This window comes from Bubalus kerabau, chromosome 1, assembly GCF_029407905.1.
Source record: "Bubalus kerabau isolate K-KA32 ecotype Philippines breed swamp buffalo chromosome 1, PCC_UOA_SB_1v2, whole genome shotgun sequence".
In the NCBI taxonomy this organism is placed as follows: domain Eukaryota; kingdom Metazoa; phylum Chordata; class Mammalia; order Artiodactyla; family Bovidae; genus Bubalus; species Bubalus kerabau.
Window position 1 is genome coordinate 4700212 of NC_073624.1, and position 12009 is coordinate 4712220.

Here is a 12009-nt window from a genome sequence, read left to right on the forward strand (position 1 = left end):
AGGACAAAAGAGGAAAGGGCATTCCAGGCAGAAGGAAACACACAGAAGAAGGCCCAGAGGTGTGAGAAGATCTGGCCCTGAAAGCAGAACCAGGAGACTGAATCAATCGAAAGAGATGCTTTGTGAAAACCAAGTATGTTGCCTCAGACAGGCTGTTAACACAGTCTCTTAAGTAGTAATTTGATACAGAGATTCAGAAAACTTTAAATGCTTTAAAGACAGGGAAGCTTTAAAACACAGGTAGAATGATACGAATGGCGCTTCCAGCCCCCCCTCCCCACACCCCAGCTCAAGTAGCAGTCAGAAATCTGAAGCCAGAGCCGCCTACTCTGACCCATTCTACAGACCCCTGGGCTCCCTCTAAACATGTTTGTTTCTCTTTTTCCTCATCTGCTGGATTTTCTTGCCCAAAAGGCAGCATATTTGAGAGACTGGGCTACACTGGGCCAAGCTCCTCTGTCCATGGGGTTCTCCAGGCAAGAATACTGCAGTGGGCTGCCATTTCCTTCCCCAGGGGATCTTCCCGACCCAGGGATCAAACCCAGTCTCCTGCATTGCAGGCAGTTTCTTTACCGTCTGAGCCACCAGGGAAGCCCCCGGCTAGATTGAGGGGCCAGGGCTCTGAAGCCAGACATTCCTGGCTGGGATCCTGCCCTGACACTTTTTAACTGCGCAGAGCATGTTTTGCTGTTCCTAGGATGCCTGTTCTTTAAATGTCAGTTGGGTTAGTTTGACTGATGTGTTGCTCAAGCTTTCTAGACTGTTGTTGCTGTGTGCTTGTTCCACCAACTATACAGAGCAGGGTACTGGGGTCTCCTACCAGGATTGTGTATCTGCTTCTTTGGTTCCCCCAGATTTTGTTGCATGTATTTTAAAGCTGTTACTAGTGAATAAACTCTTAAGATTAACTTCTTTATTATTAGAAAATGTTCTTGTTACCCCACAGAAAGCTGGGGGAACTTACCATGCAGCCACAGATTAGGGGAAAACATGGTCACAAGCGGACAGAGCCAGGACTCAGACCCACGAGTCTGAGCCTAGAACCCTCGCTCTTAAATATTATCTACTTAATTTCCATTGTACTTTTGTTAGCTCCAATCAGAGATGGGAGATGGACACTGGGAAAGTCCAGGTGACCGGCTCGAGGTCCCAAAGCCAAGAGATGGCAGAGCTGGAGGCAAGGCGGCCACGACCCAGATCCATGCTCCTTCAGTAGCAATTCATTGGGCAGATACGATATCCATCCTGCTTCCCATTTCACTCTGAGATTTACAGAGGACCCAAACAGGGACACACGGGCTTCCCAGGTGGTGCTGGTGGTAAAGAATCCACCTGCCAATGCAGGAGACACAACAGATGTGGGTTCAATCCTGGGTCAGGAAGGTCCCCTGGAGGAGGAAATGGCACCCCACTCCAGTATTCTTGCCTGGAAAATTCCATGGGCAGAGGAGCCTAGTGGGCTACAGTCCATGTGGTCGCAAAGAGTTGGACACGACTGAGTGACTGAGCACAAACGCGGGCACAAGGAGAACCACATCACCAGCAGCGACAGGCCTTTGCAGGCCCTGATCGCCACTGAAAGCTGGGTTTACTGCCGATTGCAGTAAACTGAAGCTTGTCCCACCAGGACTCCAAACAATAGTCCGGTTGGCAAACGGGCCCAGGGGATGGTCTCTGCTTTCATGAGGTCATGCTACCATAGGAATGCAGGCTGGACACTCCCCACTCCTTCCCTAACTTGATTCCCTGCGTGTCCCCTCTGAGTGGGAGGACGCGGCTTGGGGCCCCAGTAGCGTCCAGGAGGTGTCCCCGCTGCACCCCGGGGAGGAGCGTGGTGGATGGGTCCTTTTCTTCCAGGACACTCCAAAGCTGCAGGGGCTCTTCCTCCTCCATTTACTTTGGGAACCACACAGATCTACACAAGTCCTAGGAACTGGGTGACCCGCAGCCTGTCTCTGAGCCTCCCCAGCCTCCCCACATGAGAAAGAGAGATGCTGGCAACCTCCCTCCAGGGAGGCCTGCAAGCCATAAACAGTGAACGACGGGAAAAGCTTTAAGCTGTAAGTCAAAGACATTGATAATTAAAACCACAGCAATGCTGAGGGCTGGGTGACGTCCCAGGCCAGACACAGAGGGCCCATTTCACGGATGGAGAACTGGACCCAGTGTGCTTATGAATAGACACAGAATCCTCAACAAAATATCAGCCATGCAAATCCAGCAACATATGAAGAGATTATACACCATGAACACATGTGATCTATCCGCAGAACACAAGGTTTGCTCAACACGTGCAAATCAATCAGTGTAACGTCACATTAATGGAATAGAGGGCAGAAGTCATACAATCCTCTCAACAGAGCAAAAAACACATCTGACAAAATCTAACACCCTTTCATGAAACAAAAAAAACCCAACACTCAACAGAGTGGCCACAGAAGGGATTTTCCTCAACTTGATCGAGGGAATCTATGAAAAACTGGCATCATACTTAATGGTAAAGAGACTGAAAGCTCCCCCCTAAGATCAGGAACAAAACAAGAGTGACCATGCTCATCACTTCTATTCAACATTGTACTGGAGGGCATAGCCAGTGCATCAGGCAAGACAAGGAAATAAAAGGCATCCAAGTTGGAAAAGAATAACTACCTCTATTTGCAAATGGCATGATCTTAGACGTGGAAAATACTAAAAAAAAAAATTCACAAAAAAATCTATTAGAATGAATGAGTTCAACTAGATTGCAGGATATAGAATCAGCATACAAAAATCAGTTGTATTTCTATACACTAGCAATGAACAATTAAAAATGAAATTAAGAAAGCAATTTGATTTGCAATAGCATCACAAAGAATAAAAAAGGAAATAAATTTAATAAAAAAGTACAGAACTGCTACACTGAAAACTATAAAACATTTTTGAAAGAAATTTAAAGATTCAAATAAATGGTAAGACATCCTTGCTTTTGAATTGGAAAGAACCTGCCTGTCAATGCAGGAGACATAAGAGACTCAGGTTTGATCCTTGGGTTGGGAAGATCCCCTGAAGGAGGGCATGGCAACTCGCTCCAGTATTCTTACCTGGAGAATCCCACGGACAGAGGAGCCTGGTGGGCTACAGTCCATGCGGTCACATAGAGTTGGACACGACTGAAACAACCTAGCACGTAGCACATTATTAAAATGGCAATAGCCCCCAAATTGGCTACTGACATAGCACAGTCCTTATTGAAATTCCAATTGCTTTTTTTTTTTGCAGAAATTGACAAGCCGATTCTAAAATTAATAAAGAAATTCAAGGGACTCAGAAGAGCTGAAATAATCTTGAAAAATAAAAACAAAACTGGAAGAATCACACTTCCCAATTGCAAAACTTACTATAAATCTACAACAATAGAGATCATGTAACACCAGCTTACAAATCAATGGAATAGAATCAAGAGTCCAGAAATATACCCTCATCAGTTCAGTTCAGTCACTCAGTCGTGTCCGACTCTTTGTGACCCCATGAATTACAGCATGCTAGGCCTCCCTGTCCATCACCAACTCCCGGAGTTCATCGAGTCTGTGATGCCATCCAGCCATCTCATCCTCTGTTGTCCCCTTTTCCTCCTGCCCCCAATCCCTCCCAGCATCAGAGACTTTTCCAATGAGTCAACTCTTCGCATGAGGTGGCCAAAGTACTGGAGTTTCAGCTTCAGCATCAGTCCTTCCAAAGAACACCCAGGGCTGATCTCCTTTAGGATGGACTGGTTGGATCTCCTTGCAGTCCAAGGGACTCTCAAGAGTCTTCTCCAACACCACAGTTCAAAAGCATCAATTCTTCGGCACTCAGCTTTCTTCACAGTCCAACTCTCACATCCATACATGACCACTGGAAAAACCATAGGCTTGACTAGACGGACCTTTGCTGGCAAAGTAATGTCTCTGCTTTTGAATATGCTGTCTAGGTTGGTCATAATTTTCATGGTCAATTAGTTCCTTACCAAGGGTGTCAAGGCAATTCCATGCGGGCAAGAATAGTCTTCTCAACAAATGCTTCTTGCCTGTGTGGAGTGTCAGGGAAGGCTTTCTGGAGGAGGGGATCAGAAGAGGGAATAAGAATAGGAGATGAACTGGGCAGCAGGAACTGCTCACATTGCCTGCACCCTATTAAGGCCCCATGGCCCTGGAGGGTACAGAGAGCAGGGTTTCACCTATGGTTAGAGGGGAAGAGGCGAGGGTGAGAAGTTACATCACAAGGTTGCCTCCCAAAGCTGGAAAAGGCTAGAGCTGGGATGTGACCTCCTCCCTCCCCCACTGCCTCAGAGGCTCCTCCCCTTTTCCGTCTCTTCACAACTGCCCAGTTCAGGGCTGTTTCCATTGTACCTCTTCAGGCATGGCAGGTGGGCAAAGACTTCTTGAATCTCTGGCTTCCCCTTAATATAGTAACTTAATTAGCTCGCGCTAAGGTGATAACGCTCTATTGTGTGTTTTTGAACTTAACTCAGCAAATTAACACTTGTGAATAGGATCTGCTTATGAATTTTAATGACTTTCATTCATTCGCAGTCCAAACAAATTACATATTTGGAGCTTTATTTAATATGTTTATTGCCATTTTATTACAGTCATTCGCAATGAAACAGCATAAAATATTAATTTAAAGAGGCAATCGCATGGATTAGCTCTCAAAGTGGCACGTGCAGAATGTTTTTCAGAGGTTGCCCAATGATAGTCACCATTCCCTAAAGACGTAACGAACTGACACGAACAGCAACAACTGGTTCTGGAGCGGGGCTGGACCACACCTTTATACCAGATATCCCCAGCATCTGCTGGCAGCTCTGGGCCGAAATGCTGCATCGGCACCTTCCAAAAGGCACCTGGTCAAAACACAAGGCCAAGGTGCCCTGGTGAACTTCATAGGCTGAGCGGTACCCAAATCACAAACATCTCTCTCACACACACACACACACACACACACACACACTGTACTCAAGCAGATGGCTTCAGAAGTCCATGAGTTGGGTGAGTTTTGCTTTTTGTTTTTCATTTTTAAAGCTTTGTTAGATGATAAGGAGACTTCCCTGGTAGCTCTAACGGTATAAAGAATCTGCCTGCAAAGCAGGAGACCTGGGTTCAACCCCTGGGTGGGGAAGATCCCCTGAAGGAGGGCATGTACGACTCAGTTGTGTGTGACTCTTTGCAATCTGATGGACTGTAGCCTGCCAGGCTCCTCCATCCATGGAATTTTCCAGGCAAGAATACTGGAGTGGGTTGCCATTTCCATCTCCAGGGATCTTGAACCCCGGTTTCCTGCATTGCAGGCAGACACTTTATCCTCTGAGCCACAAGGGAAGCCCAGATGATAAGGAGACTTCCCTGGTAGCTCAGACGTTATAAAGAATCCACCTGCAATGCAGGAGATCTGGGTTCAATCCCAGGGTCAGGAAGATCCCCTGGTGAAGGGAATGGCAACCCACTCCAGTATTCTTGCCTGGAGAATCCCATGGACAGAGGAGCCTGGCTGGCTACAGTCCGTGGGGTTGCAAAGAGTCGGACACGACTGAGCGATTGAGACTTTGACACTTGCACTCTTCAGCGAGTGATTCTGAACAACAAAATGGGCAGCCCAGAAGGTGCTCTTGCTCCTCAGGCTAAAGAGCTGACGGTGCCAAAGCCAGCGGCCTCGCACGCCCACCCTGGACCCCGGATATCAGCTCACACCCAGCCAGGACTGGGCTGAAAGCACAGAGCCCACGGCAGAAGCCTTGGTAAAGCAGTCACTAGGCCCTCCTCTGAGAGTCAAGTTCCAACCAGCGCTCCCCCAGAGCGGCCGGAGTCACAGCAGGCGTGTTCCAGGTCTTGCCTTCCTGGGCAGTTAGGGGGTGGTGAGGGCCACACCAGCACATCTTTACAATGTTTAAAAGCGGAAAAGGAAGTGCTGTTCGCTGAACTTTGCTCCAGGTGTATTTATGGAGATCATATATGAACATACGGTATATTCACTCTTGTTGTTCAGTTGCTGAGTTGTGTCCAACACTTTGCGACCCCACGGACTGCAGCACACCAGGCTTCCCTGTCCTTCACTATCTCCCGAATTTGCTCAAACTCACGTGCATTGAGTCAGTGATGCCATCTAACCATCTCCTTCTCTGCTGCCCTCTTCTCCTTTTGCCTTCGACCTTCCCCAGTCACTAAGTGCTCATAAAAAACCGAGTTGAGGGGGCGCTGCTGTGTGCGCGAGTCTGACTGTGGGGGAGCTGACACCCCGCAGTCTAGGGCTACCCTGTCCACCAGGCAGCGAGCGGCCTCCTAAACTGAAATCAGTTCAAGGCAAATGAAATGATAAATTCAGTGCCTCACCTGCATTGCTCAACCATCACCTGCGGACAGTACGGACCATGGCCACCACTGTAGAAAGTTCTGGAAAACAACAGTCCCCTTTGGCTGCTGGGGCACACCCAAGGTGCCACTTCCGCCTCCTTACCTGGCCTGGGCACTGCCCAAAGCCTCCTCAGCTCCTGACCTCGCAGTGTCTTAACATCCAGCACGGGTCTTAAAGATCACGGGGTTTTTATATAGAGACAGATCGCATGGCATGTTTCTAATAAGAAAGTACTAGCTGCTCCCCGGGATCCACAACCCTCCAGGCCCTGGCTTTCCTACACGTCGTGCAGCTCAGACCCAACTGCCCCTCGGGGCTCGTACAGTTTAAACAACACCTTCATCTTCCGTCATTTCAGCTGCCTCACACCTGGCTGGGTCCCGGAAACAGAGACTAGGAGAGCACGGAGCTCGCCTCTGAGCAGGGCAAGGAGCCTGAGGGACTCCCCCCTGGCGCCTGCTCAGATCGGGGCTGCAATGGAGGGAGGCCTTATACTCAGTGTAGAGCATCAGGGAAGGCTTCCTGGAAGAGGTACCACTATGATGAGTCTTAAAAGGGACGAAGTTGGCCTGGATGGGAGGCCCAGAATCCTTTCCAAGGAGTAAAGATTAATGATCACATCATGCAAAGACTCATTGATTTTAGAAATAAGGAAACAAGCTGCGAGGAGGCGTGAGCTCAAGGTTCACGTGGCTAATAAGGGCGAGACGAGGCAGGAAGGGAAGGATACACTGTGGGAACAACAGTTCTTATAGCCGGGCGGCTGAGCCCCACGGGGGTTCACTCCCCACTCGGGCAGCCCCACGCCATGGGCGTCAGTGGGAGGGGCTCTGTGGTCACCCAAGGACGTGGGCCAGCCAGACACCGTCTCCACCCTGCCTCCGTTATCACGAGAGACCAACTACGAACCAGCCCCTAAGGTTCCCTGCAGGACGTGAACTGTCCCGCAGCCGCTCCTGTCTCCTTGGCCAGAGCAAAGCACGCGGCCAAGCCTCACGTGGAAAGTGATGGGAGGCGTCTGGGCTGTGGCCTGGGGATACGGAACCAGAACTGTCCACTGAGCAATGATGAGGAAACTGAGGTGAGGACCCCACCACCCCCACCCCCAGTCCCCCCGGCCCACGGCTGGGTGCTCTGCACACAAGCATACAGACACACACAGTGGCGGGCACTCCAGCCTCGTGACAAGCTCACAGGTCAGTTTCCCCGAACGCTTAAGCTCGGCTGCGGAGGCTGAGGTCTGGGGAGAACCCGCCCACCACTGGCACACGGATGCATCCCAGGAAACAAGGCAGACCCTGTCCCCGCTCACTTACTATTGCAGACTGACTCCGAATTGCTGGGTGGGCAGAGGGGGCCGCGGTGGGGGCGTCTTGGTGGGAGGGGGCAGCCTGCCGGCGTGCAGGTTCCGAAGCTCCTCGTCGTATCTGTGGACACAAAAGAAGCTCAGCTGTCAGCTGGCAGGGGTGCAGCCTCGGGCCCCAAGGCGCTGTCGGGTCACACGCCCCACAAGCATCTTCATCCCTTTTAAGACTCATCACAGTGGTACCTCCTCCAGGAAGCCTTCCCTGATGCTCTAGGGAGCATCTCGGGTTACACACCCCTCAAGCATCTGCAGGATGGGACCCTGGGCGTCCCATCCTTCCAGGCCCATATCTCAGTCTTGCACATGCTCACACAGACACACGCACCCTCACAAGCCCCGGTAGCCGTGGGCGTTCACACAAAAGCCAGCAAGAGCAATCCACCCCCTGTCAAACAGCCATCCTCTCCTGCCAACCCCTAGCCGACACTTAATCCACGTGTCTGCACGAGCGCTTCCCTCTGCTGGAAAGGGACGCTTCCCTGGGCTCTCGATCTAGCTCTCAGTCCCTTCCAAACTCACTTCAGGAGTCACCTCCTCCTGGAAGCCTCCCCTGATATTCCCTCCTCACAAGTCCCCTCCCCAGCTGGGTTCAGCACCTTTCAGGGCCTCGTGGCCCCATTACCTGAGAGTGTCCTGAGGTGGACGCACTCTCTCTATGGCGCTCTATATCCTTGGGACTTGGGGCCCAGAGGGAGGGAGCCACCCCCACTCCACCTGCAGGGCTTCCTCAAAGGAGCACCCCCAGAGGGTGGGATGCAAAAGGCAGAAGAGCGTGGGGCAGGGCTCAGAGACTGGGCTCCATCTGAGCTGACAGAGGGACCCGGGGCTGGCCACACGCCTTCCTGGGCTCCCTCCCGCAACCTGAGCCCCTGTCAGAGGAGGGGACCGCTGCCTAGAAAACAAAGCAGCGGACCCATCAGCTAGGCTTCCACTCAGAAGCACCAGGCTGGCGGTTCTGAGAACACCTGCCCCAGGCCTGGGAGTGTTTCACGCTGTACACGCGTCATCCACACACCCCAAAAGTCCCCCTCATTCTCCGCTCCAAAGCGAAACTGGCCAACACCATGGCAGCAAACAGCAGTTACCAGCGCGGCTTATTTGTTTAATTGGTTTTGCAGCGGCGGGTGAGACAAACATCTCATCCGCGTGTGTGCACAGCCATCCCCGCCTCGCCTCTCTGAGTCAGCAGTCAGCATCTTTTACCAGGCATCCTTGCGGAGGCAGCGGATTCAGGAACCGGATCTGGCCGTGCACACGAATGGAAATGGAAATGAAGCTTTCAGCGTGAGGGGAGGCCAGGGAGGGTGGATGTGGAGGGCACAGCGGTCTCACTCACCGCAGAACCTCCCGGGGGATGCACAACTGGTCGTATTTGAGGTGTTCACGGAGCTCGCTCAGATAGTTGAAATAGGTGACTTTTTTCCCAAACTTGTGACTAAAAAAGAAAAAAGACAGAAGAAAATTGAAAAACAAAAAAACATTAGGGGGCAGGAAAGAGGCCGGGTAGGGGGGGGGTGCTGCGGGAGCAGGCTGGCAGCAGGAACCCTGGAGCAAACAGCGCTGGCGTTTTTCATATTAAAGAAGCATAAATGCCGACACCACATAAATGCAGAGCAGAGCGGAAGCAGCACACATCTGGCAGATGCTCTGCTTTCATCAGATCTCAGACGCACCCAGCCTGCTGGAGAGCCTCATTGGCAGAAAAATCAGTATCGGCCTCCAGGGTGAGTGGCCGGGAACCTGCGGACCACACGTGGAGGGGGTCCCGGGGCAGGGCTTCTGGGGTTGGCGGTGGACATCCCACCGGGCTTCTCTCTACCAAGCGGGAGTCACATCCCCGCGACTGTGGGACCAAGCAAGACACCCTTCGATTTCCATTCAGGACAGTCACTCTTGGGGCCCACGATAGCCTGAGTGTGATGACGCAGACAAGCCCTGACCGGAGCCACTCGCCTCCCCTCTGAAGCGGGGTTCCCTGATGCAAAGAGTGGGACTGTCTACATGAACCAGCCCACTGTCTGATGCCTGGTGGACATCGCGGCCTGGGACCATTACTAATAACGAGACTCAGGACTTCCCTGGGCGGTTCAGGGGTTAAGACATTGAGCTTCCACTGCAGGGGACCCTGGTTCGATCCCCGGGTCAGGAACTAAGGTCCCGCATGCCTCATGGCTTGGGGGAAAAAAAAAAGTTTTTAAATTTAAAACTATATATATTGGACTTCTCTGGTGGCTCAATGGTAAAGAATCCACCTGCTAATGCGGGAGACACGGGATCGATCCCTAATTTGGGAGGAGCCCACATGCCTCAGATCCACTAGGCATGGACACCACAACTACTGAGCCTGTGCCCTAAAGCCCGGGAGCTGCACCCACTACCGAAGCCCACGCAGCCTAGAGCCTGTGGCACAAGACGAGCCACAGCGACCAGAAGCCCACACATCGCAGCAGAGAGCAACCCCCCCACCACAACTAGAGAGGGCCGGAGCAGCGAGGAGGCCCACACATCGCAGCAGAGAGCAACTCCCCCCGCCACAACTAGAGAGGGCCAGAGCAGCGAGGAGGCCCAGCACAGCCAGAAATAAATAACCGATTAAAAAAAAAGAGCCTCAGTTTCCCCAACCACAAAGTGAGGAGAAGCACAGGAGGCTGGGCCGGGTGAGAAGGTCACTGCTGGGCCCAGCTGACCCTCTGTGAGACCACCCGCCTGCTCCGCTGTTTACAGCTTCACTGCCGTGTTGCCGATGCCCGCACGGCTGGCCGGATTTCACGGGCACGAGCCAATGAGCTCGGACACGTCGTACACTGCGAAACCATCCCACAACCAGCTAACAAGGTGACCATGGCCCCTAGAGGCTTCCGTGCGCCCTTGGCTGTGTGTGCGCCCGTGTGTGTGCTCGTCCTGAGGCATGCCCTCTCCAGGACTTCTCCAGTAGATGACACCACGCCATCAGCCCAGAATATCACGTCCGATAACCCAAGCAGCTGTCTTATCCCAGACCCACCGAAGCCCGGAGCCCACGGGAGGCCAAGCCGCGGGCACTGGGTGCCCCCTAGTGGAGGAGGAGGAGGAGGCCGACCAGGTGCCAGGCCCCCAGCCGTACCCACGGACAGGGTCTCTCGGGAATGGTCTGCAGGACAGAGGTGTTGGCCTCAGGGCTGCAGAAAGCCCCCCTCGTGCCAACTCCAGCCCACTCAGGAGCCCCCTCGTCTTTCTCCCAGCGTTTCTGCCTGTCCCCCTCCGGCTGCCAGGTACTGGCTGGACACCAGGCTCCACTGATGCAAGGGCTCCTTCCTGCCTCTCATTCCCAGGAAAGGGCCTCTCGGGGGCCCACCCAGGGGACCCCAAAGCAGGGGTGCAGTGGAATCGCCAGACCCCGCCTCCAGAGCGTCTGAGTCAGGCAGTGCGTGGGCCCTGGAGAGCCCTTGGGCTTATCCACTTCATCCATTGGCAGCTGAGGACTCCAGGGCTCAGATGGCTCCCCAGCCCTGACCCCTGCAGTCCGCTCAAGACACCCGCTTATGTCCATGCATGAGGCGGGACCAGGGACAGAACCACACGGGCTTGAGCTGGAATCCCAGCCAAGCCCTGATGTGCTGTGTGACCTTAGACAAACTCTATAACCTCTCTGAGCACCAACCTCCTCCTCTCTGGAATAGAAGAGAGACAGCTGACTTCATATGATTGTTTTGGGGTGCCTGGCACATAAGGTACGTAACATATTACAATTAATTAATCACAAAAGGATAATAAAAAGCTTTTTAAACCTCACTAGCAGCTAACAGTGGGTACTGACTGGTGCCAGCAGGCCCTGCTCTAAACACTCACACGTATCACGTCAGTGATTGTCACAGGGATAGGATGACCTAAGGGGCATCGTCAGCCGCAAGGGAAACCGGGGCAGGGAGGGGGCGTCTACTGCCCAGGGTGACGATGGTCAAGGGTAAGCCCAGGAGGTCTGGCCCGTACCCACATCACCTAGGCTGCCACGCTGCAACACAGCAAGAGCAGATGGGTTTTCCCAAGAACTTTAGAGGCTTCTGGAACTCTTAGAGCTTTTCTAAGGTGAAGGACAGCACCAGGAAGCAGAACATCTGAACGGTCTTCTTGGGCAGGAGGGTAACTAGGGCTGGCTTCTTCGCTTTGTTACCTACAGCACCAGTCGGCTGCTGCTGCTGCTGCTAAGTCACTTCAAACAAAACAGGAAGAAAACCCCACCTGGCCAGAGGATGCATGTCTACGGCACAGATACCCAGCTAGGAAAGTTGGCGGGA

At 52.6% G+C, this 12009-nt stretch overlaps 1 protein-coding gene across 2 annotated transcripts in view; it reads right to left on the minus strand.

Moving 5' to 3' along the window:
• Positions 1–12009, minus strand: part of ARHGAP8 (Rho GTPase activating protein 8) — a 50834-nt gene that overhangs the window by 8377 nt on the left and 30448 nt on the right. For both annotated transcript variants that reach the window (XM_055564824.1, XM_055564897.1), the window contains 2 exons: positions 9072–9170; positions 7686–7796 (listed from right to left, as the gene is read on the minus strand). In XM_055564824.1, the coding sequence (XP_055420799.1) occupies positions 7686–7796; positions 9072–9170 (210 nt within the window). The remainder of the gene's footprint in view (positions 1–7685; positions 7797–9071; positions 9171–12009) is intronic.